Source organism: Mauremys mutica, chromosome 2, assembly GCF_020497125.1.
Source record: "Mauremys mutica isolate MM-2020 ecotype Southern chromosome 2, ASM2049712v1, whole genome shotgun sequence".
Lineage (NCBI taxonomy): Eukaryota > Metazoa > Chordata > Testudines > Geoemydidae > Mauremys > Mauremys mutica.
In genome coordinates this window covers 289,058,725-289,084,499 of record NC_059073.1, presented here as the reverse complement: position 1 = coordinate 289,084,499, position 25,775 = coordinate 289,058,725, and the positions used below count along the sequence as shown (strand labels likewise).

The 25,775-nt window shown below is 47.8% G+C and overlaps 1 protein-coding gene across 1 annotated transcript in view; it reads right to left on the bottom strand.

The window, feature by feature from the left end:
• Positions 1 to 1,749: 1,749 nt before the first annotated feature.
• WNT9A (Wnt family member 9A) overlaps positions 1,750 to 25,775 on the bottom strand; it is a 61,957-nt gene continuing 37,931 nt past the window's right edge. Inside the window, exons 2-4 of the mRNA XM_045003274.1 lie at positions 22,255 to 22,514; positions 14,988 to 15,250; positions 1,750 to 3,904 (exon numbers count right to left, since the gene is read on the bottom strand). Of these exons, the coding sequence (XP_044859209.1) occupies positions 3,431 to 3,904; positions 14,988 to 15,250; positions 22,255 to 22,514 (997 nt within the window). The 3' untranslated portion in view covers positions 1,750 to 3,430. The remainder of the gene's footprint in view (positions 3,905 to 14,987; positions 15,251 to 22,254; positions 22,515 to 25,775) is intronic.

Genomic DNA, 25,775 nt, shown 5'->3' with positions numbered 1-25,775 from the left:
CTTTGCTTTCCTTGTAAAATGGCACCATGGCAGAGACAGGGTCCAATTCCGCTCTCATACCAGTTTTATAGAATGAGTCATTGCAATGAGTCATTGCAATGGAGTTACACTGGCACTGGCATAAGTGACAGCAAAACCAGCCCTTATGGAAAAGTAGAACTTAATATGGATGAAGCCAATAGATTCTCTAGAGGTTACTCTAAAAACCTTATCTTTATGTCCTATACAGGTTTTTTTTTTTGAGCTACCCTATAGAGCAGCAGGGATATAGTTCTCTGGCAAGTTCCATAAGATCATTTACCAAAAAAAACCTACAGAGAAGGGTTAGAGACTATTAAATTCTCTTTAGAGTTCAGAGGAATTTCTGTAAAGACACTACTGGATCCATCCTAATTAAGTTCTATAGGACCTTCCCATAAGGGAGAGACCTAATTTCCCACCCCCACCCCTCTGAATCCATTTATTTTCCAAAAATAAGGCAAACATTGGAAAACCCTGGAATTTAAAAACAAAACAAAACACAAGTGTGTATGTTATACCTCCTTAGGTCAAAAAGGCAAGTTCTCCTGATTTCAGGGTGTTAGTATATTTTATACACTGCCTATACATTTAATGCATGTGCCTCGCTACTATTTTAGTTATTTATAGTTTTGCTTAACCACAGGAGAATAAACCTTACTATTTACAATATACAACAGGAAAGTAATATATCCAAATTAACATAAATACAATTTGTTTTTAAATACTTACAGAAAGCATCCAGGCTTCAGTGCGTGAATTATAATACACAGAAGAGCTCTTTCACTCAGTAGTTCATTCACTCTTTGCCTTTTACCTCTCTGTGATCGTTTAGTTTGCCTTATTGCCCCAGCCTCTCTCTCGCCATTGTCAAACACATTGCTTGGAAATCTACGCCATGTGCAAGCTACCCTATTTGATGCGTCCCATCCACAACCCCCAAACTCTGTGTCAATTCCACACCCTCTCCATACATATATAGGGCCTCATTGTCCTCTGGCATTGATGAAGGCGTGGTGTTACCCCCGACAGGTCAATGCAGATGGATACACAGGTTAGAAGGAGGGAAAAAGTCAGGCCTCAGTTACAAAAAAAATAAATGAAATCCAGCATGTAACTGTCCTGCGTTTTAAGATTGTAGATAGGGGTCTGGACCCAGCAGCTCAGATCTAAAATTTCTCAAGTTTAGGGTATGTTTCGATCTGGGTTTAAGCCCCTTTGGAAAAAAAGTGATATGAAAAAATTACTGCAATGAGTTTGCATCTGAGAGAGAGAGATTGGACATAATACCACATTGAAACCACAAGGTCCTTCTGAAAGGCTTTACAATAAATAAATGTTCATTCAATATTTATATATAGTTATGCATATATATCCACACTGACTAATATGTTTCTGTTCAGTCTATTTAAAAAAAAACAAACCACCAGGTAAACTGCTTGTGTGCGACTTTCGAACTGGCGCATCTGGCAGAAGTCGCAGAATCCTCCTTATACCTCGCATTCAATGCGTCGATGTGCATTTGCTATGCAGAGTCACCAGAAATGACAGGTGGTGCCCCGGAACTGTCTTCCTGCTCCCCCCCCGTGCACCCAATCTCCCGAAGTGTACAAAAAAAGCGCTACTATGTTTCGTTTTGCAGGATTGTAAAGCTATTTTTTTGTAAAAGGGAAAAACCACCTTCCCTCCCACACTCTTCCCCACCCCGCCACTCACCCACCCAGAAGAAAGTACACCAACAGGCCAGGCTGGACTGCAGTTATCTGTTGATTAGGAAAAGAGATCCTCTCCCAGTAGATGCACATGAACAGCTTAAATATTAGTGGCTACTATTTGAGAAGATGCTCCAATGATAGTCCCTCTTGGAAGGTCATATGGCTCGTTATGCAACCAACCATCTACTTTTCCTTGAAAACAAGAATTTTTTTTTTTTGGCCAGTCAACCTTCCTCCCTTGAAAGCCAGATATGGGTTATTAACTAGCGACAATCACTACTACTACTACTACTGGACAAAAAGACTGCTACCTCCCCTCCCCCCACCCCAGAAAGCCCTCCACTCTCCAGTGTTTCCTTAGAAAGCTTCGTTAAGGCATTTACCAGCCGCTTCTGATCCCAGCAGTGTTATATGACCAAAGAACATTGCCACATCAAGTACTACATTGTAAATATCCTCTTTAAAAAAAAATGGCGGTTGTCATTAGTTCACAGCATTGGAGCTCTCTGCCATTGCATTCGGCTTTTCTTTCTCTGTCCACCCTTGGGTAGAACCATATGTTGGCTAGGCATTTGGAATACCATGGTTTGTTACCTTTAAAAACATGGTTCTCAATCTAGTGGTTAAAAAAGCTTAAGGTCATAGGGTCTACATTTAGCTTGTGCCATGTTCTAGAATAAATGGAATGCTGACTAGTAAAATAAAATCTTTTCCTCTAAAAGGTCCGATCCAGTCCAGAACGGCTGCTATTCAACGTGAGCCTCAAATCAGCCTCGCCTTCCGAGAGGCAACGGAATTGATATGGTCATATGCCAACTATAAAAAAAAATACATATTTGAATTCAGCCTAGATAAGGCTAAAAAGAGTCCTCGTTTGGGTTTTTGAAGCAGCTGCCACAGGGTGATTCTAATCAACAAGAGATGAAAGAAATTAACCCTATACAAAACAAAAAGTGAAAGGTCTTCTAGTGGTTTTATTTTTTAAATTAAGACAGTGATCGTGCTAAAAAAACCTGCATCTGAAGAACATGTGAAGATGAGTGTCCAATCAGGCTGAAGGGGGGCAGGGGTGTCTGAACTCTTCCCAATCTTTTTGTTGTCTGCAACATGGCAAGCTGGAGGGACCCCAACATTGCTGAAGCTATGTTCATGGATCCAAAAAAAACAGACCCATTTTTGAGGGTAGCCCTTTGTCAGAGCTTTTTAGGCTAGATCTGCAGAAATTCCACTAGAGGAACATTTGGTGCTCTACGCTTAACCACCCCCTATCTTTAGGGAGCCACAACGTTTCAAGGCAAAAAGATCCTAAGTCAGTTTATCTCATTCATTTGCTTGGCTGTCTGGACAGTCAGGATTGGTGAAATAATCAAAACCTCAAGAGAAGTGAGTGATCTATCAAGCTGATGGGTTCATGGACGGCTTTGGTGAGGGTCTACTGGTACCTAACCCCAATGTGACAGGCACTTATTTCCACACGGTTGGACCTCATGGTTAAAATTCAGTCTACAGAAAAAAACAAAACAAAACAAAAACAAAAAAAAGCAACACAGCTGGGTCACCTGTACCCTACAAAGTGCTTATGTCTCAACATAGCTTTCAGATCCTAGAATGTCAGTCAAACCCTGTTTGTCTCCATGTGTAGTTCTCATAGATCATAATCTCCCACCACCGAGGATCTCCTTTAGACAGAGCATGCATTAGTCTTTGCAGGTATAAACTTCTTCTCTTTGAGTACACTGCTTGCACTCTACGTAGCAGCACCAGCGAACCTGGCACTGGCACGGCCGTGTGACCACCCTGCTCTGTGTGTTGTGACCTCGGCCACAGCAAATGCTTTCGCAGTTCTTGTCCTTGTAACATTTCCTTCCTGAAGTCCCAGGCGAATACCTGCTCATCAGACAGAAACTAGGGGAATCGTCAATGTAGACAAGATCTGTAGTCCTTGGGATTTGATCGCTGTGGCCAGGGGCGGATTTCTTGGGTGGTGAGATGTCCCCTTCCCCCGTGGCCTCGTTGGTGGTGCTGCCCACTTTGAGTGACGTCTCATATTTCTGCTTCAGCTGCTTGCCGATCTCATGGAACGGAGAGAGCTGCCGCCAACAGGTTCGGACAGTGCAGGATCCGGACACACCATGGCACTTACAAGTAGTCTCCACACCAGCTTTGATGACCTGCAAATAGAAGAACAAAGCCTAAGAGAGGCACTTATGGGAGCAGGAGAAATTTAACCACAGAGCAAACAGACAGTCTGCAGGTTACCCTGTGAAACCAGGAAATCAAGGCAATGCAAAAAGTGATCTCCTGGCTGGAGCAGGAACATGGGGTGTGTACAGTTCTTTTCCTGGCTTTATCTCACTGATTTTAGCCAAGTCATTTAACTTCTGTATCTTAGGGTAGGTCTATACTTACCTGCCGGGTCGACGCGTAGAGTTCGACTTCTCGGAGTTCGAACTATCGCGTCTAATCTAGACGCGATAGTTTGATCTCCGAACGCGCTCCCGTCGACTCTGGAACTCCACCACCGCGAATGGCGGTGGCGGAGTCGACGGGGGAGCCATGGACTTCGATCCCGTGGCATCTGGACGGGTGAGTAGTTTGAACTAAGGTAGTTCGAGTTCAGCTACGCTATTCGCGTAGCTGAACTTGCGTACCTTAGTTCGACACCCCCCCCAGTGTAGACCAGGCCTCAGTTTCCCTGGCCTCCCAGGGGAGTTGCAAATGAATATCTGAAGTGGTTAGCGATCCTGTGGTACTACCCTGGAGTTTGTTACCCATTATATTTGCACAAGTAGATTTTTGAAGCTGGGATAATCAGGAGTTGTATATTGCAGTGGGATCATTCCTGTGTTGATGGTTAATATAATGTTCACCTTGCTTATTGTTACCATTCACCCTTCCGGGGTAAGTTACCAGAAGCTACCAATGGCTAAGCAAAAAAAAGTATTTCTTCATTTGGGTGGGTTAAAAGTAATCCTTTGTTACAAGTCTTAGATTCGTACCTCTGGTAGCCCTCTGTTGGGTCAGAGTTCAGTTTTTCTACAGTGGTGGTCCACAGACCACCAGTGGTTTGCACATCACTTGATGGTCACGTTGTGCAGGCTTTCCTCCATTTCCAGTAACTACATTGCATTAAAGACAGCTAAACACTTTCTACCATCTAATCACAGGCAGATAAGCTACCATGAATAGAGGGGGAGCACCTACAGGAGTTGATGGCTACACTTCAAAAGAGTTTGAGCCTATAGTGCCAATTTCAGATGCGTCACTGACAGCAATTTTAGTGCGACGATGCCCATTTTGAGACAGACAGCCCAAATCGGCAGCATCTGGGAACACCAGAGAAGCAGCTCACTAGGTCTCAGACCATGCTACACACTGTCCTAGTGGTAGGCATGAGATTCTGGCGGGATTTAAGACCTAGTGCAGTGTCTTGTTCTCAGGAGGAGCATATGGCGAATGAGTTACTGTGTTTTGAAGCATGAGATGTAAAATCTGTAGCCCTCTCATTACGCTCCATGCTGAGGCCACTCAAAACTTCACGACTGGAATTCTGCCTCTGCTACAACCTTCCTACTCCAGAAGCATAGGGTCCTCATCACTTGAGTGCACAGAACCTGCATTAGCAGGCAGCACCTATGAAACACAGCTGAGCAGTTCAGACTCCAGCGAGCAGATGCCAATAGTATACAGACAGCAGTCAGGTGAGTGCGTCAACAGAACACCTTTGCATACAACTAACGTCAGAGGGTTCCCTCCAGTTCATGATCCTATTTTAGAGGTTGACAGCTCATCCAAAGAGCTGCCAGAACTTACAGCAAGAGGTCGTGAGCACATACGTTCTCACAAAGTATCACTGCTTACAGGCCAAGCGCAGGCTTAATGAACCATGCTGTAATTTGCTATGAAACCGCAGGACGCCCCTTTGTTCTCGCCTCTCAAAAAGGCAAGGTTCAGATGGGAAAGCATAGAATACATTCGCGTATGTGAACACAATGATCTCACTGTCAGCCACAGAGCTGGGCCAATAACTGATTTTTTGGTTCACTGGCAGTTAAAAAAGTTTGCTAGAGATGGGGTGGGGGAGTTAGCGAGAGCTGGAGCCCGAAGCCCTGAGGCCAGAGCCCAAAGACAGAACCCGCTGTCCTGCCGCTCCTGAGTGGAAGCCCAAAGCCTGAACCCCACTGCCCCTGGGAAAGGGGTGTACTCACTAGGTGCCTGCTCCACCAGCACTGTGCCTCAGGTGACTCTGGGGGAGCAGGGGCAACCCCTCCTGGCAGCCCAGGGGTGGGGGAGAAGAGGAAACTACTTTGCCGTCCTCAGCCCTCCCAATCACAGTCTCAGCTGTGGCCAGAAGAAAAGCCCCTGGTGGCCGCATTTGAGAAACACTGGCCTATATGGTGTTTGGCCTCCACTCCATAGCAGAACCACAGTTTAAGCTCTTCTGGCCCTTCCAGGGGTAGGATCTGGCCCAGAGGACGACGGCAAGTGAGACCGGGAATCCAAGGCCACTCGTTTGCAGAGGGTCTATGACTGAGTGGCAGAGCCATGAGCTTGCTATGCGGGTCTGCTGAAGACTTCGATGCACCAGTGACTTGCATTGCCTCTTTTGTCCTTTAGCATGCCCTGGAGGGGAGTGGGAGATGAAAGGGAGACTAGTTAGGCAAATCTTGGTGCCTCGTCCCACATAGTAAGTTATCGAGTGAGTCTATACAATCTTGTGACAAAAAAGGTCAGAATCATCATAATTATCCCCACTGTAGAGATGAAGAAACTGAGGCAGAGAGTGGAATTACTTATCCAAGTCGCCCAGCAGGCCATTGGCAGAGCCAGGAACAACCCAGGTCTCCTCAGTGGGAGTCCATTGCTCTACCCAGTGGGTCACAACCCTGGGGAAGCCAACTGCTTTCGAAAGAGGCCACAATTGCCTGATTTCAATCCTCACAAAGGAGGGGCAGTTCCACTTGAGTCCTTCAAACCCAAAGTTGGCGGGGTGAGAAGGAGGAGGCGGCTTAGAAGCCCTGCAAATTGAAACCAAAATGGACACCTTCGTATAGGGGTTTCGTGTCAGATTCTTCCCTTGTCTAAGCCTATTGACTTCCGTGGGGGTGCAAGGGTAGCGTTTGGCCTGGAGGAGAGTTTTTTTTTTTTTAATTTCTTTACTCCAGTGTCCCAATCTTCCACCATTACATTCTGTTGCTGTGGAAAGGCAGAAGTCAGAGAATGGAGACATTGGATGCAGAATATGATTTCTAAGCAGGGCTGGGGGAGGGGACAGACAGGGAAAAAAAAAAGACCGATCTATTTCCAAGGTGTTTGCACACCCATCAACCTAGGGAGTTCTCCCTGTTATAGCTTTAATTTGTACATGGGTTGTTCTTACTTCCCGCACGTCAAAATAATTCAGAGCTAAGTAGGAGTAGGGGTTGGGCACTGGAAGGAATGTGTTTTCATAGGAGATGGGGGCGGGAGGAAAGATGGCAAGATGCAGGTGCTGCTGCATGAGTGGCCTGGTTTAACCGAAGAAGCCAGGAGGCGGCTGGTGCTAGGTGAACGCAAGGAGAGAAGAATAAGGGCCAAGTTCTCAGCTGGAACAAAAAGCGCCATCGCTCCACTGACTGATTTATACAAGCGGAGGATCTGGGCCAATTTAAAGGCATTATTTACCAGACTGTCCCAGAGAGACTTCCTATTACTGGAGCCCGTCCACCTTAGAAAGGGCTCGCTAACCTGCTCCTCCACCCATCCTTCTACACAGGGAGGGTTGAGCCCTGCCACTTCTTTGGGGCTGCTGGGAAAAAATCAAGTGGGCACCTTAAATGGACAGTCGTGGGCAGCCTGTACTTTTCATGGATTGTAATAATTATATTTTTTATAGTTCTAGTTCTCCCCCACCCACCCCAGAGGGCAATACAACACCAATGCCACATTTTCCATGAGAGAGACTGTTTTTACCCTAAACGGACAAGCAAGAACCATCCCTTAAAATAGCAAAGCAGAACAGTCTGTTTCATAAGCTCCCTCCCGTAAAGGTACCACTGCTGAGCACTCTTCCTTAGGGCCATCTGGCTTTATTCAGTATCTTGAAATCCACCTTCACGTCCCCCTCCCGCCCATTATGGTGTCAGCCTATGTTCCAGTCCCACAACAGCAGATGACTGGCTCAAATCCATTCCCCCGACCAACGGGTTCTTAGTTACTTGGCAGCATGAATCCCAAGCACCGCATGCAAATTTGCAATAGGTCATGGACTTGGGAGCTGGGGCCCGGCCCAATCCTGATATTACACAGTCATTTTTAGAAAGATGCTCCGCATCATACGGCCTTAAGTAAACCCCAGCCAACGGTCACACTTCATTCCTGTGACAGCCAAGACCTTCTCAAATGCAATCCAATAATACACAGTAGCATTCAAACAAGTGACGGGTTACAGAGAGCGATGTGTTACTGCTTACAGTGCTCGGCCGGGCCAGCTTGGTTAGAAGCTGTTACACGCTATGTGCCAAACTGTCTAGCCAACTCTGCAAGAAATCCCACAACGTTAGACAAGAGCACACAGAACACATTTCAAAACACTAAGAGAGACCCTATGCTTGCTCTTGCTCTCCTGCAGTCAAACTGGTTCTCCCCCGCACCCCACTCCACCAGTGAAAACTGAAACAAGTTCTTATGCCTGACTTCATGCCCAGACCACCAGTGTGCCGGGCAAAGCCAACAAGAGAGGCTTCATAAGGTCCGCACTGCAGTCACTTCGTGCTCCTGGATCAAACTCCTGAGGCTGCTGGTTCTCCTCCTCGCTCCTACAACCCACTCCCTAGTGCTCCGGCAAGCTACCCAGTGTGTGAAACGATCTAACTCCAGCAGCACCTCACTGTTGACTTGCCTGGTGCCTGGGATCCTATATAAGAAGCTGGCATGGCCATTTCAAAAATGCTTGTTATGACACTCTGTTCATCCCATCTGATACTGCAAGTTTGACCACCTTGGCTCATCTCTCTGCCAGTGGCACTTTAGGAAATGCAAGACTGTAGGGTGCCCCCTAGAGGACAGGCAAATGCAAAGTACTGTATGCAGGCTGCAAGCTCTCACTGCAGTGTCCAAGGTGGGAGGAGATTTAGTGTGTGTCTGGGTGAGGTTTTTTGTTTGATGGGGGCGGGGGCTGTTGGAGAAGGAACACGGCAGTTTATGAACCATAAGTATTAAAACCACCAGACAAACCTGGCAACATTGCCCTGATCTCCCTGCCAGCCCCACGGTTACCCACAGCCAGGACTACTCAGCCCTGGCGCAGGGTGGAAGTGAGCATCACGTTTCCACTCCCCTGCTTTTAACGAGCACACCAGTTCCTCCGCTCCAGAACGGTGCATTTACACTGCCGGCGCATAACAGAGACACATACTGAGCTCCCCATAAAAACTCCTCTTCTGGGGCTTGTGAAGACTCAAGAATCTTACAAGGTGGCTACAGTGAAAATCCCAGTGAGCTTCCTCCCGCAGCCACCCTCCCTCACTGCCATCAGTCACAATTCAGCTGCTCATGGAAGCCTTCGGAAAACCATTGTTTAGAGGTCTCGCCACACCGCGAGAGGTGGCCAGGAGAGAGCATCTGCTGGTGGACAGGTCTGTGTGGTACTGGAGAATGCTTCATACATACTAGCTAGTCGAGCGGAAGCCCTGGGGAGCCCTGAGTCACCCACTTTGCCCCCATCCCGCACACAGACTTACTCTGATCTTGCATCTATTACTGGGGTCCTTGTACATCAGAAATATTTCAGCTGTGACACTACGGTGATGCAAGTTGACACAGCAGGTCAGAGCAAAACCAGGAACAGAAGCCCAGCTGCTCTATGCCCAGGCCTTTGCTTGACCCACTTGACTATGCTGCCTTCAACACCACTGGATTTACTTGTTTGGTGGGGTGGGGCGGGGGGGGAAGAGAAGAGACAAAAAAGTTTAACAGGAGCTTTATCTCCTGCCTCTAAATCATCAGAGATGGTCACAGCTGGAGATGGGACACTGGGCAGGGCAGAGGTGGCAGAGCTTTCTCTCTCTCTCTCTCCAACGCTTGGCTGGCTGGTTCTTGCCCACATGCTCAGGGTCTAACTGATCACCCTATGTGGGATCAGGGAGGAATTTTCTCCCAGCTCAGACTGGAGTGGCCCTGGGACTTTTGCCTTCCTCTGCAGCGTGTTGCGGGTCACTTGCCAGTATCAACTCAGCATCTCACTTAATCCCCATTAAGGACGCACGGGAAGCTGATTAGGGTACAACGCTTCAAGAATTTAGAGCATCTGTTGCTCTGTGAACAGAGCAAAGCCAAACTGATTAGCCAGCCCTGGAGGACCCCACTTCCAACATACTCGGGGAGAGGGATCACAGCAGAGCATCGCTATGCAGTGCAGCAGCATAAGCCTTCCCCACAACAGCAGCAACTGTAGCCTGTGCTTGGTAGCCAGCTAAAGCCCAGTCTAAAAAAATTAAATAAATCCGTTTGGGACACTCTGCAAACACGCTCAGTTTTAACCGAAACAGTGAGCACAGATCCCCATTCACCCCCCACTGAGCAATCAACCATTCAATGGTTTTAAGCCAGTTCCTGGAATTGTCTAAACTCGGGAGCTAGACACCCAGTCATGGGAATTCATGACAGTTTTATTCTTCGAGCCCACCCTGCAGCTCCCTTAACTCAGATCAATAACCTGCTCCTCACTTTTTTCCAGGTGCAGATTCAGACTTGTGTTCAGAGCAGGGAAAGGAAAATCCAAGTGGTACATGCTAACAGTACAGAACCTCCCTTTAGATGGTCATTCTAGAAATAATAACTGCATCCATTCCCCCCCCTCTTTAAGAAAAAAATCCAAACACATTCAATTTGAGACTTAGAAGAACGTAACCCAGCTTTAAAGCTGTGTTTTGCAGGGAAAGTTTAGCTTCAAGATTCTTCCTGGTTTGGTTAACTTTTGTAAGCACTTCTGAAGAGGAAAAGCGCTATGTACGAGCTAAGTACTTTTCCTGATGGGATAACTTGGAAAGAATTCCAGTGGCAAGTTCATTTTCAGGCCTTCCTTTTCAGAATGTTTTTTGCAAGGCAAATCTGAACCTGGAAAAAACGAAAATGTGCGCTTGTAGCTTTCTGCCTGCAGTTGCCTTGCTAGCAGTTTGATTTGTGGGTATAGATCAGGTAATTAACCCTGTAGATGCCAGTATTTTGCATGAGCGATTTGTTGTGGATGGAAAAATGCAGGTATAATTTGCAGCCATACGTACCCCTAAAGAATTGGATATGCAACATGCTCGTGTCTCATGCCTTGACTTGTTGAAAGGAGGGATCATTACATATCCTTGTGTGTGTTTAGCATTAGAAGCCCTGCCTGACAGCTCTGGAGATGAAATCTCCTTGTCTGCAGGGAATAGAGACAGGCAGAAAAAGGAAGGGTTGTGCAGCGATCTGGGCTGTGGGAGTCCTGGTTCAAGTCCCTGCTCTATCAGACGTCCTGTGTGACCTTGGATATGTCACTTAGTCTCTCCACCTCAGTTATCTTACAGATGGGGACAGTAGCACTTCACCCCCTCAAAACGCAGTCTGGTCCGATAGATGCTCCAGTGATTGGGGCCAGGGACAGTACCCCATAGAGGGACAGGCTAGACTTCCACCTCATGCCTGATAGGGAGAGGTCACCTCAGGGGCAGGAGAGCTGACCAGCCCAACCATTCAGTCCTAGAGCTCCCTTCTGGTACTGACCCAATTCCTCTTTTTTGGCAGTTGCCATGAGGCCCAACCACACCCTTCATGCTGAAAGCCAAAGCACGGCTATCCTTAGTTGCTACCAACTGGGGTCTGATGAACCCTGTGGGCCTCAAGGGGAAAACGGTGACCTGCTGCTAAAGCCACTTCCTCTAGTACAGCAGTCCCCCAAACTTCTCATGGTCATGCACCCCTCCCTTACCCTGATTGCGCACCCCCCAGGAACAGGGCCACAGCTCTTTGGGGTGGGCCTGCACGGTCACTGGTAACGGGGCCAAGGCTGGGGCCACAAACAAGCTGGTCTGGGGTCAGGAACCGAACCATGGCCAGGGGCTGAGGCCGGAAGCAGAACTGTGGCTGGGTGGTGCTCCTGCCCTGATCTCTCACCCCCCACTTGCCCCCCCCATGTTCCTCCATGCCCCTTAGGGGATATGCCCCACAGTTTGGGAGCCACTGCTCTAGTAGGATTCTCCCACCCCATTCCTGCACTTACAAACATGAGCTGGGGTGGGGGGAAGTGATGCAGAGACCTGAAATAAGCTGGATCCATTTTATAGCCTTACAGTGGCTGGCTTGGGAAACAAGCCTTTAGTAGTCATATATAATCTCACCAGGCCAAAACCCCTCAACTGGCCTTTCAGGTTACTCCAAAATAAATTGAGGAAAACTTAAAATTACTGCATGAGGGGGAACAAGTTCTTATAGATTTATTGTCTAAAAAGAGACTGGTCAGGGAGAATTCACTGCTTTGCTGTTTTTTCTGCCTCCTTTGCTCTCTACACCCTCATCCTCCCTGGTGGAACAGGCCTTTGAAGGCACCACCCTGCAGAGGCAGCTGACCATCACCCACAGTCCTGCACCCTTCAGCTCATTGGGAGGCAGGGAGAGAGGGCTGGGAACGATGGTCCTCCCCGGCTAGCTGCATCCCCTCTAGTAGTGCCACTCAGACTGGTAAGGCATGCTTGACCAAACATGCCTCAGGAAAAAGGCCAGGCCTTTGTGGGATTACAGGAATTTAGCAACGCTCCAGAGAGTGTTGCAAAGTCATGTTTAATGATACTTTGCTGAGAAACATGGACAAAATTTAATTAAAACATCACTTACTCAAGCCCAGTGGAACTAATTGAGTGCTCTAACATTCTGACTTTTCATTAACGGGTTGCAAAAGAGGGGGTGAAGAGGGTGGTGGAAGAGCGTCCAGCCTTGCTTTGTAATAGAACTGAGCGGCTTCCACTTCGCTGCCAGCCATAGAGTTTTACTGAGTTGACTTCTTTCGGCAGGGGGTGGTGGGTGAGGAGAATAGCTGAGTGAGCTCGAGTAGATTTGGCAGAGGAAGGGAGATTGCTTTTTTAATAAGTGGGCTATTCAGAGCTCATGCTTCACAATAAAAGAGGATGCTGGAGAGGTCTGAAGTCTAATTACCTCATCCTCACGCCAGACAAGCTTGCCCTTTCATTAGCAATTGAGGTCATATGGGAAGCACTTTGCAAGGCTGAATGGGCATAACCGGCTCAGTGATGAGTTCAGCATTTGCGGGAAGTTACAGTCAACTCATCGAGGGTGTCAAGAAGAGAAGTCAGAACTTCTACAAGAGACAAACTAGGATTTTTGTTTTTTTAAATGGAGTGACAGAATAATACCACCTAGAGCTACATGGCGCGTTTGATAGCTTCTGTCCATGGAGAAGTTGCTCTGTTGACCGGAAGGAGGCTAGAGTTTGTTGCCAGCCCAGTTCCCTTCTGCTGTATCTCAGGGCACCCATTATACATTCTGCCAGGACTGGGGAGTAACGTGCGGGGCGGGAGGGGGCAATCCCTGCTGCTGAGAAGTGGGGAAAGAGACCATCAAATATTGTGCTGCACCTTTAACAGATTGTTCCAGTGCTGGTCCGGGAGTGCATGGGGGGAGAAGTGTCTGGGTAGGGCTCTCCCCTAAAGCGAGCTATTGGAGGAAGGAGTCTTCTTGCCCACCCCAAGCCAACCCAAAGCAGGCTCTATGGTGCACTGCACTGATGCATCTGGTCTACACTGGTTTAACTAAACTGAGCCCTTTAAGCCAGGGCAACCCCTAGTGTGAACAGTTGTGGCCCAGCATTTAGGGCCCTAGCCTGGGACTTGGAGACCAAAGTTGAATTCCCTGCTCAGCCATTGACTTCCTCCGTGAGCCTGGGCAAGTCACCGGCTTTCCAATCTGTAAAATGGGCATAACACCTCCTACATGTGTTGAGGGGATAACTACATTAAAGACTGGGAGATGCTCAGATACTACAGTAACAGAGATCCTACACGTACCTTAGATATTAAAAGGGAGCTTTATTGCAGTGTCTCAGGTTGGTTTGTGCTAATTCCAATGAAGAGTTCCCTATTTTGAAACACAGGGGGATTCTCCCATTTAATTAAATTGGTCTAGTTAAAAGTCAAGATGCCAACTGGTTTTCAAGCAGCCCTCCCCTCACAGCTATCGATTTAGCTTTCAGTGCTAGTCAATGGTTGGAGAATCTGGAGCACAAAAAGCCACGTCCAGTTTCTTTAGGAAGAGACGAAAAGGAGGTTGCCAAGAAATGTGACCTTGAACTGGATTAACCCTTTATCCTGCTACCTTCACAGAGGGGAATGCCTAGAGAGGCTGCCAAAGCAGAGGGTTCCCACACTTCCCTCAACATGCACACCTAGCACTCCTTGTTATCCCTGGGAATTAATGCTTAGCTCCGTGTACAAGTGACAAAATGGACGCATGGAAAAGACAGGTTACAGAGAACGCTCCTTATTCTACCTGAAAGAACATCTACAGCCACCATACCAATGGGTTCAGCCACCAAGTTTCAGCACAGTTTGGCTCTTATTGTGGCCAAAACAGGGGTAGCATTGCTTCGCCAGCCAGAGTGAAGCAAACCAAGCCAAACAGACTCTTGTCTACCTCTTTACAGTTATCGCTGAGTGATGGTGGGGCAAACTATCCTGGCCACGTTAAGCTACATGCTTAATTATAGAAACGTAGGGCTGGAAGGGACCTCAAGGGGCCATCTAGTCCAGCCCCTTCTGTGAGGCAGGACCAAGTAAACCTAGACAATCCCCAACAGGTTTGTCCAAACTGTTCTTAAAAGCCCTCCATTGATGGGGATTCCACACTCTCCCTTGGAAGCCTATTCCAGAGTTTATAGAGAGTTTAGCCTAATAGCTACGCTAAAATCTCCCTTGGTGCAGAAGGTGGGAAGCTTCTCAAGAGCTCTGCAGGGGACATCTTAGTCCTGACAACAACACAGTGCAATTCTGTTCCCCCTGAGGGGAGGCGCTCATGCACCCTAGTAGCGGCCATGGTATTAACATCAAGAGATAGCCAGATGTTATCATCAAGTCCAGAAGATGGGGAGGGGAGACTTCCTCTGATTCCAATTCAGACCCAACTCTAGGGAGGTGAAAGGCAAAGTGAATTAACCCAGACCACCCCTTCACTGCCCCAAGAGCCGATTTCCACATGACCCAGATCGGGCAGCTGGAAGGAGCCATCTCTCACCTTCATGCCCACAAGGTTATTGTGAAAGTCCACCCTGGCTCGCAGGTCCTTGTTGGATTTCTTCCCTAGGAACTCCTTGACAAACTTGTTGCTGTACTTGAGGTTGTCACCACAGCCTCCCCACTGCCAGGCCTCGCGGTTTTCCAGATCGGGGGCCTCGTCGCAGGTGCAGCGCTCCATGCGCCCAGCACTGCAGGCCTTGGCCATGGCGTGGGTGAGCCCGGCCGAGGAAATGGCATAAAGGAAGGCTGTCTCCTTAAAACCTAGGAAGAAAGAGAAAGAGGATGGTGTTAACTGTGTCCAGCAAAGCAGTCCTGCCATAAAGTATCTCCAAAGGACTGGACTGAAGGGATTGAGTCATGCCAAAAGCATTACTCCATTTATACAACACGGGGAGAAATACTGGAGAATAGAACAGAGAACAAGCTCTTTCCATGGCAGAGAAGTGAGGAGACGCAGGACAGATCAGAACTCAACCTGCAGCTCTCATCCTGTGTGGGGCTAAGGCTTTGTCTACATGTGAAAACTTTTGCTGGTGTAGCCATTCCAGCAAACCCTCCTAGTGTAGATGCAGTTTATACGGGCATTTAAAAAAAAAAAGGCTTCTGCTAGTATAGCTCACTCCAGTTCCCTAAGAAACAAGCTATGCTGGCAAAGACACTTTTATACCAGTATAAACTATCTACAGTAGGGCTTATACTGGCATAAGTATGTCAGTTAAAAATAAACAAAAAAAACCCACTCATACCAGCATAGGTATGATGGTTAGAAATTTCTAAGTTTAGACTAGGCCTATGACTGAGTCAGAGGAAGGAGGAGGGAAAGTTTGGGGGGGAGCATCTGTGAAGATCCCCAGCCTCCAAAACCAGCAGAGGAACAAGTCAAAGCCATCATCATCATCATCAAGTAATCTACATACAACAAATTTGAGGTCAGCAAGAGCTTCATGGATTCATGATTGTGTTGCACAGCAGAACCACTTGCAGTTAAATGGTTACAGTGGGGAACAGGAACAAGACTTTCTGCTCCAGAAGCACATGAGCGCAAGAAAACAATGAACTAGGTATATGTGAAAAGTGACAAAGAGTCCTGTGGCACCTTCTAGACTAAGTATTGGAGCATGAGCTTTCGTGGGTTATTATTCGTTATAAATATCCAAGACACAGTTGAGCAGAGAGGAGAGCGACCTACACAGTAGCCAGCCCATTACCAAAGGCACTGCCACATTTGAAAAGAAGTCTCTCGTAAGTCTTGTGTACGTACACACACAGTAGAGAGTATCAGAGGGGTAGCCGTGTTAGTCTGGTTCTGTAGAAGCAGACAAGAATGCTGCCACAGAATTCTTTGCTGCTTACACAGTAGAGACTATCCATTTTACAGTCAAACAAACTGAGGCACAGACAGGTTAAGTGACCTGGCTTGAAATTACACAAGCTGATGAAGACAGAAATGGTTCCTAGGTTCCCTGCTATCAAGACAAAGCTACTAGTCTCCCTGAAGCTGTAGTAGCAGGGAAAGGCTTCATGGAGACCAGTCTGCTGTCAGAGAGATGAGGTGGGAAGGAGGAAACTCAGGGGGGGGAAGAATGAGCCCTGGAAGGAGGGTGAACCCCAGAGGAATTGTGAGGAAAGAATGTCTGAGAAGGCAGAGTAGGAAGAAGCCCAGGGAAACAGCAGTAAGGAAGGAGATTGTAGGGGTTGGCTGCTGGTTATAGGGTCCCTGGGCTGGAACCCAGTGTAGAGGGTGGGCCTGGGATTCCCCTACCAGCCACTGGGAAGTTACACAGGACTGTTGGAGGTGCCTTCCATATGGCTGGTCCTGAGAAACTGATATTCTGGAAGTGGGGACCATGTATGACCTAGCCAGAGGGCTGAGCTGTGAAGAGAGCACTGAATTATGGGAAGAGACCACCATCACCACAGTAGAGTGGCCATCAGCAGGAGGCACCACATGGCAAGAAAGCTGCTGTGCCATGCCTAGCCAGGGGTTGCTCTTGTGGTGGGTGAACCCCATCACCCGTCATTTATTGCAGCCCAAACATCTCTACACAGGGCCATCCTCCCCCACCCCCAGACAAATGCAGAGGGGTGTGGCACCTACTGAAACCCCCAGTTCCACACACTGCAAAATTCACTGGTACCAGGCAGGCTAGACTCTAGATGTGTTACAATACCCAACGTTCAAAAGGGTAGCGGCTGTCGCCCATGCCACATAATCATCACACAACCCCATGATTTGCCCCAAGTCAGTCTTGCTCAAATCATGCCAGGGGTGCACAGTTGCCATAAGTGACCCCGCCTTCACACAGGAAAGATTGCGTATTACAGAACGGCCACTGACAAATCTAAAAAATAAATCCGTGGGAGCATTCAACACTCCATTATGGGTTTGTGGCAACTCTGTCCTGCTCACTTTCAGATGGGAACAGGTCAGAGGATAATCTGGATTTGGCAGAGATTACTAGGTTTGTAGGGTGAAGCAGTGTGCTCCACCGGAGGGATTCCAGACTGCTCAGGTGCGTGTCATAGGCTCTATATAGCAAGAAGTGGTTCTCTTTAGATATAGAGATAGAGGTGAGGTGAGTGCTTTTGGAGTAGGACATTGTGGTCTCTGCAGTGAGGGCTATTGTAACCCACACATCGCCTGTGTGTGGTGCTCTGTCCCACCTAGTGGCATTGAGACCACTTAGAGATTAACGAGTCTGCGACAGCCTTCACTAAGGACCATGTGGCTTTTATGCTCATGCAGTAGAGACTCGTACATTTAGCTCCAGAGGTCCCAGCTTCGATCCAGAGGTCTGTTGGTGTTACACTATAAAGTAAAGTAGTGAGAATTTGCAACAGTATTGTAACCCTTCTGCCAAGTGCAGCAACCAGGGCTGGATTCAATATCTAGGGGCTCCTTTCCATTGATACAACACAGAAATGGCTTCAGCCCCCACCCAGTAACCTGGGAAAATTACACACCATCCCTGGATGCCTCTGAGAGGCAATACTGCCCCACTCACAAGCACAGACAGAGTGTAGAAAAGAAACTTAATAAAAGGAGGGAAGTAACTCAGCATTAATTTGGGGAAACACCACAAACAGGGTTCATAAACACAAGCCATGAATCAGAGACCCACCCCACCAAGTTGGGCAGTGTCCTTTTCCCCTCAGGTTCTTAACTCCATCAACCCAGAAGTCCCTTTCACATGCTTGACCCTTCTCTGCACCCCACTCACAGTTGCTGTCCTTGGCCAGTGCAGACCCAGAATTCAGAAATGCATCTGCAGAGTTCACCTTCCCCCCACCCCACCCTCCACCCCCAGCATGGAGGGTAAAGAGGCATCTGACTTGCTCTGCTGGCCGGGCCGCTCTCTGGTCACTTTTGTCATGCCCCTCCACCAGCCAGTTGCTCATTCGCCTTCTGCCATGACCTCTGCACAATCAGTCTCAGTGATTTTCAAATCTTTTGCAGGCTGGGCAGAAACATTGCCCGATTTCAAGTGACTTCAGTTCTGATTGAGCAATTAACACAAGACTCCTAATTTAAGAGAAGCCTATTTAGTTGTATTCTTTTAAGGGAAAAATACATTAAACCAGTCTAGAAAGAACCCCTAGAGGGGTTGTGCAGTTTCCTGACCAGAACAGCAAAATTCCTGTCTTCACCGCTTTTACTTTCCCTGGGCTCTGAGATTCAAGCCCCTGCTTAATGAGGTTCTTTTAACTGAGGGTGCACCCTCTCATTTGGGACAGGTTAAGTAGTCCTGCTTTCCTACAAATAACTACAACATCGATAACCATATTTCAGCACCCCTGCATTCAGTACTAAGGTCATTTGTACCCAACACCAGCCAAAGTTGATCCTATGACAGCTGTAAGTGATAATATGTAAACAGAGCAGGAGCAAGCTATTTACATAAACACACCCACAGTCTCTTCCCCTCCCAGTAAGCTGTCAGGGAAGCATTCATTCAGACCCTGCAATAAAGCATGAAGCCCTTATTGGAACAGGAGATAAAATACATTCTGTGGCTAGAGATCCTGAAGGAAACGGCATCAACCATCAGTGTTAAACAGCCAGCAATAGATGTGCTAGAAAGGCAACAGGCATTTTTGCATCTGGGTTCTTGGCCTTGTCAATACAATGCTACTCTGGATACACAGCGAGCGCAACAGGCCCCAGATAAAATAGCCCAGGCTCTGTGCACTGCATGGAGTGTATCCAAACGCTGCCTGAAAATGAAATTTGTGAGAAGGGATAGTTTGTCTGGCATGCTGCCACGACAGCGCTTAGTGGCAAAAACTTCAGCGTAAGCTTGCTCCTCTTAGGTCGATTTCACAACCAGCCATTAGGTATAATAGCTTATTCTCCACTTCTCCCTCCTCCATCCTTCGAGACTCAGATTCCCAATGCCCACCGGCCTGCGTATCATCTCACTCTCCGGCAGCTCAGCCAGTTCAGTCAAGTTCATGTGACATTTGGCTCTGGCCAGAATTAGAGCCATCTCTGCAGTGCACTATTTGATTGCACCAAGATATTTTGTAACAAGATAATAGGCTCTAAATCAATGCAGGCATTCTAACCTCAAGTGTCTGGAGAGCCTGCCATCCACGGCGATCCAGTTTCAGCCGTTTCCAGAGCACTTGCAAGTCTCCAAAAAGGGCATCCAAAGAGGATAATACACAGTTAAAGGGATTTTTTTTAATTGTTAAAAAAGGAGCACTTATCTGGAAGTTACAACTCAGTGATCAGGCATTTTTGGTGACCGAATGCAAGAAGCAGAGAAGACAGGCAAGTTTCTCTCCTCCTTCAAAGAGGAAGTAGTTCCAAGGAAGTGCGCACACAAAAAAAATCCCCATGCTTGCACATTTGAGTAACTGCAGATCACTAGATAACACACCTTCCCCTTGCCCCAGGGTAATGGCTCTTGCAATGCGGAGAGAGGAACCAAGAACTCCCCTTGTGGAGAAGTGAAAGATTCAAAGGGCTGCATGTTATGCTACAGGCACAACATCTGCAGGATTTATAGCCTCTGCGGAGGGCAGAGAACTCCAAAGAAATAAAATATGGAACAACGAGGCAGCAGGCAGGCTACTGGAACCTGCAGGTTTGTCATTTGTTATGCCAAGCCATATTTTTAGGCAGGTAAAATTGAAGCACCTTTAATGTGGTAATGGCTGTCCAACAAGCCAGCTCTCAGCTGGAAGGAACAGGCTGTGGCCTCCAGGTGTCAGTATAAGAAAGAGCTTGTGTTCTGTAAGCTCGATTAACCAGGGGTAGTTCTGGCAAGTGGAGATGTTTTTAAACATCTTATAGTTCAGGTTCAGTGTCTAGGGTTTCATAGGACTTTCCTCATTCCACACAGGCAAGGACAGACCATCAGTTTAGACCCAATGCTTCAAGTGATTACATTTTATACTACCTGAAGATGGTGCAGAGAGAAAGGAGTGTCTCATGGTTAGAGCAGAGGCAATGCTGTGCCGTTTGTGTATGCATAGCACGTTGTATGCCCCACAACTGGCCAGACCCACAGAACGATTCCATCTAGTCACCGTGTTCAGGGACATCTTCTGCACAGAGTGACCTCACATGCCCTGTATGTGCAAGGCCATGCCGCATGGGAGGATGTCATTTTGCAAGCAAGTGTACTCAAAATGTCACAGCATGCCCAGGGGTGGCTCCAGGCACCAGCGCTCCAAGCGCGTGCCTGGGGCGGCAAGCCACGGGGGGGGGGGGCGCTCTGCCGGTCACCGCTAGGGCAGCAGGCAGGGTGCCTTCGGTAGCTTGCCTGAGGAGGGTCCACTGGTCCTGTGGCTTCGGTGGACCTCCCACAGGTGTGCCTGCGGAGGGTCAACCGAAGCTGCGGGACCAGCGGACCCTCCGTGCTTGGGGCGGCAAAATGTCTAGAGCCGCCCCTGAGCATGCCACTGAGCCAGTGTTTGAGTCAGGACGCCTGGGTTCCATTCCTAGCTCTCATTGATGGGATGACTTTCCCTTAATGTCTCTTGGGTCTCAATCCGGAAGATGGGTATAGCATTACTCAGCCACCTGAAAGGGATGCTGTGAGTCTAAAGTTGGTTTTTGCCTTTCCAGAGCCCCACTTTTCACCCAGGGATCTCTAAGCACTTTGCCTAGTAACACCATCTTATTTTCCATTAGGGAAACAGGAAGAGGGTTTTTGCCTCTTCCAACTAGCTTCACTTGTATGGAGTATTACAGTCAGACTTGGTTCCCGCCCTTCACACAGGGTTAGGTGAGTTACAAGACTCACCACCAATATTCCCTCCCCTTTTCTGCTCTACAGAGCAGCTCAGAGAACGTGTAAAGTAACCATCCATATTGTCCTCAGACTTGGACCATTCCAGGCCAGGGCAATTAGGGTCCATTGAAATGAAGCTTTTTCAACTTTTACTTTGCACTAGGACCTGGCAAAAGTTGAGACTCTGCATATCCTCTATGTCCCTTCATTAGTGCTTTGTTTCCCTTTCACAAAATAAAACAGTTCGGCACATCCTGCTCTTACGCCTTCATTTTAAGGAGAAGATTCAAAGCATTTTGGTCTGAAAGTTGAGTACTGTTTAGGCACCGCTCCAGGTTTCACAGTTTATTAAAAGTGTTTCTTCCCTTAAGGAGAAGTCTAGGGGCAGATTGGGGCAAATTCCACCCTCTGTTAAAACTCATGGGTTTAGAGACAGAGCAGAGGGCAGATAATTTAGCCCAATGAGTCCATCTGTGAAACTCCACTGAAGTCAATTGGTAGCTGGAGTGTAAGTGAGCATACAACTGGATCCATGGTTACCACATCCCCTTTGGTGACCCACCACGTTCTAGAGAACAGGGGCTCTCAACCTTTCCAGACTACTGTACCTCTTTCAGGAGTCTGATTTTTCTTGTGTACTCCCAAGTGTCACCTCACTTCAAAATGAATTGCTCACAAAAATCAGGCATAAGAACAACAGATGTGTTCCCGTACACTACTGAAAAATTGCTGACTTTTATAAATTGTATGGTAAAAATGAATCAGTTGGAATGTAAATATTGTACTTACATTTCAGAGTATGGCATATAGAGCAGCATAAACAAGTCATTGTCTGTACGAAATTTATTTGTACTGACTTTGCTAATGCTTTTTGTTGACCTAGTTTTACAATAGGCTATATATCTAGAGGAGTTGATGTACCACTGGGGGCTTGCGGAGGTCTTCTACGGGTACGTGCACCCGTGACTGAAAACTATTGCTCTAGAAGGCCGAGCAAATCCCGCACTGGTCCCCCTCGCTTACCTCTCTTCAGCAGACTGGCTCTGTAGCGCCCCTCGAGGGTGCAGTTCCACCGTTCGAAGCGGAACTGGTACTGGCACTCCAGGGCACTCATGCTGATGGCCTCCACGAGGGTCTCGGCCACCCCTGGATCCCGCCTGCACATCCTGCGCTGCTTCTTCTCCAGCTTCAGGCGGTCGCACACTTTGTAATGGGCCTTGACGGCAGCTTCCTCCATTTCTGAAGTCAGAGGGAGGATGGTCAGAGGTTCATTCCCAGTCAGCCTGTGAAGAGACCAGGGCACAGGGTTGGGGATGGGGGGAGGAGAAAAAGAAAAAGGACTGGTCAGAAAACAGCTACCATGCTCACAAACTACATTCTAGCATCTCTAGCCGGTGCCAGCCACTGGCTGGAGACGCCCTGCCTCACAGAGTCAGGGGTGAAAGGAGAGATACACACAGAACATGGACGACATTATGGCTCTGCAATCATTGGGTTCTATGCAGTGAACCACCCCCTCTCACAACTCACCTACCTTTAGGCCTAGGCTCAGGTGATGCAGCCAAGAGGCTTTAGTTTTCAGGTTTGTTACAATAAAATATATGGAGAAATACCTCTCTCATAGAACTGGAAGGGTCCTTGAAAAGTCAGAGTCCAGTCCCCTGCCTGCCTTCACTAGCAGGACCAAGTACTGATTTTGCCTCAGATCCCTAAATGGCCCTCAAGGATTGAGCTCACAATCCTGGTTTGAGCAGGCCAATGCTCAAACCACTGAGCTATCCCTCCCCTCCTAAAGTTCCTCTCAGTTAAAAGATTTGAGAGCTTTAAAAGGAGGGGTGGGGGGGGAAGACTGGGTGTCCCATCTCCTTCTTCAAGCATAAGGTCCTTGACTCGTACCATGTGCAACAAAAGAAGCCAGCAGACCGTTCCCGGTGTCGAGTGACGGGCTGCTGGACGCTGACCCGGCTGGCACCAGCCCTAGGGAGTAAAGACGCTGCAGGAACATCTGCTGGAAGCATGAGCCGTTGGTTGGCTTTTCTACCAGTAACCAGCTCTCCTGGCTCTGCCCTCTTCCAGCCAGGTGCCAGGGCAGCCAGTCAATGGGAATCACTCTATGGGGTTTTAAGGGACCTGAAGATGCATTTCCCCCAGCCAAGAAAGAATTGCTAAAGCCAGAATGGAAAAAAAAATACTGGAATGTTTCAGCCTTGCACAGACACAGAGTGCAGGGCTGGGGTGTTTTTACTCTGTTGGTTTCAGATCTTGCACAGACTCCTAACAGGGCCAAAATGGGGGGAGGGCAGCAACGACAGGGCCAGGAAAAAAAAAATGGATCATCACTTCCAGAATTAAAAATAAGGTTCTAGAACCTTTAAAAAAAAAGTTACTTTTAATTTTTAGGAGGAATTCCGTGTTATACACAGGGATTCTCCCTACCAAGCAGGCAATCAACCCCCAGCCAATAGCTGGAATGCTGGAACTCAAGGAAAGTGTGGGCCCCTTACTGAATGAGGGAGGCAACCTAGTGACAGAGCATGTGGAAAAAGCTAGTGTACTCAATGCTTTTATTGCCTCTGTCTTCACGAACAAGGCCAGCTCCCAGACTGCTGCACTGGGCAGCACAGCATGGGGAGAAGGTGACCAGCCCTCTGTGAAGAAAGAAGTGGTTCGGGACTATTTAAAAAAACTGGACGAGCACAAGTCCATGGGGCCGGATGCGCTGCATCCGAGGGTGCTAAAGGAGTTGGAGGATGATATTGCAGAGCCATTGGCCATTATCTTTGAAAACTCATGGCGATCGGGGGAGGTTCCGGATGACTAGAAAAAGGCTAATGTAGTGCCCATCTTTAAAAAAGGGAAGGAGGAGGATCCAGGGAACTACAGGCCAGTCAGCCTCACCTCAGTCCCTGGAAAAATCATGGAGCAGGTCCTCAAGGAATCAATTCTGAAGCACTTAGAGGAGAGGAAGGTGATCAGGAGCAGTCAGCATGGATTCACCAAGAGCAAGTCATGCCTGACTAACCTAATTGCCTTCTATGCTGAGATAACTGGCTCTGTGGATGAGGGGAATGAGTGGCTGTGTTATTCCTTGATTTTAGCAAAGCTTTTGATTGGGTCTCCCACAGTATTCTTGTCCGCAAGTTAAAGTATGGGCTGGATGAACGGACTACAAGGTGGATAGAAAGCTGGCTAGATTGTCGGGCTCAATGGGTAGTGATCAATAGCGCCATGTCTAGTTGGCAGCCGGTTTCAAGTGGAGTGCCCCAAGGGTTGGTCTTGGGGCTGGTTTTGTTCAATATCTTCATTAATAATCTGGAGGATGGTGTGGACTACACCCTCAGCAAGTTTGCAGATGAGACTAAACTGGGAGGAGTGGTAGATACACTGGAGGGTAGGGACAGGATACAGAGGGACCTAGACAAATTAGAGGACTGGGACAAAAGAAACCTGATGAGGTTCAACAAGGACAAGTGCAGAGTCCTGCACTTAGGACGGAAGAATCTCCATTCACTATTACAGACTAGGGACCGAATGGCTAGGAAGCAGTTCTGCAGAAAAGGACCTAGGGGTTACAGTGGACGAGAAGCTGGATATGAGTCAGTGTGCTCTTGTTGCCAAGAAAGCCAATGGCATTTTGGGCTGTATAAGTAGGGGCATTGCCAACAGATCGAGGGACGTGATCATTACCCTCTATTCAACATTGGTGAGGCCTCACCTGGAGTATTGTGTTCAGATGGGCCTTCCCACTACAAGAAGGATGTGGAAAAATTGGAAAGAGTCCAGCGGAGGGCAACAAAAATGATTAGGGGGCTGGAGCACATGACTTATGAGGAGAGGCTGAGGGAACTGGGATTGTTAGTCTGCAGAAGAGAAGAGTGAGGGGAGGATTTGATAGCTGCTTTCAACTACCTGAAAGGGGGTTCCAAAGAGGATGGCTCTAGACTGTTCAGTGGTACCAGATGACAGAACAAGGAGTAATGGGTTCAAGTTGCAGTGGGGGAGGTTTAGGCTGGATATTAGGAAACACTATTTCACTAGGAGGGTGGTGAAGCACTGGAATGGGTTACCTAGGGAGGTGGTGGAATCTCCTTCTTTAGAGGTTTAAGGTCGGGCTTGACAAAGCCCTGGCTGGGCTGATTTAGTTGGGAATTGGTCCTGCTTTGAGCAGGGGGTTGGACTAGAGACCTCCTGAGGTCCCTTCCAACCCTGATATTCTATGATTTCTTTACAAATAGATTTGTATTCCAAGTCCTGATCTGAGCCCCCACACCCAGCAGAGTGGACTGAAACATTAAATGCCACTTCATAGAAGTCAATGTTTCTGTGGAATTCAAAAAAATGGACCCATTTTGTTTTAATTGTTTTGCTGATTGTTTATGGTTCTCCCCCCAAACTCTGAGGCACTTTTGAAGTATTGGGATTTTTAATGGCTAAAGGAAAGAGGGGATAAAAAGAAATAAGGTGGCACTGAATTGTTTTTAATCACTGATATTTTTCACTTAAGTGTGTGAAAGTATTCAAAAAAGAAAAGCAGTTTTTCCACA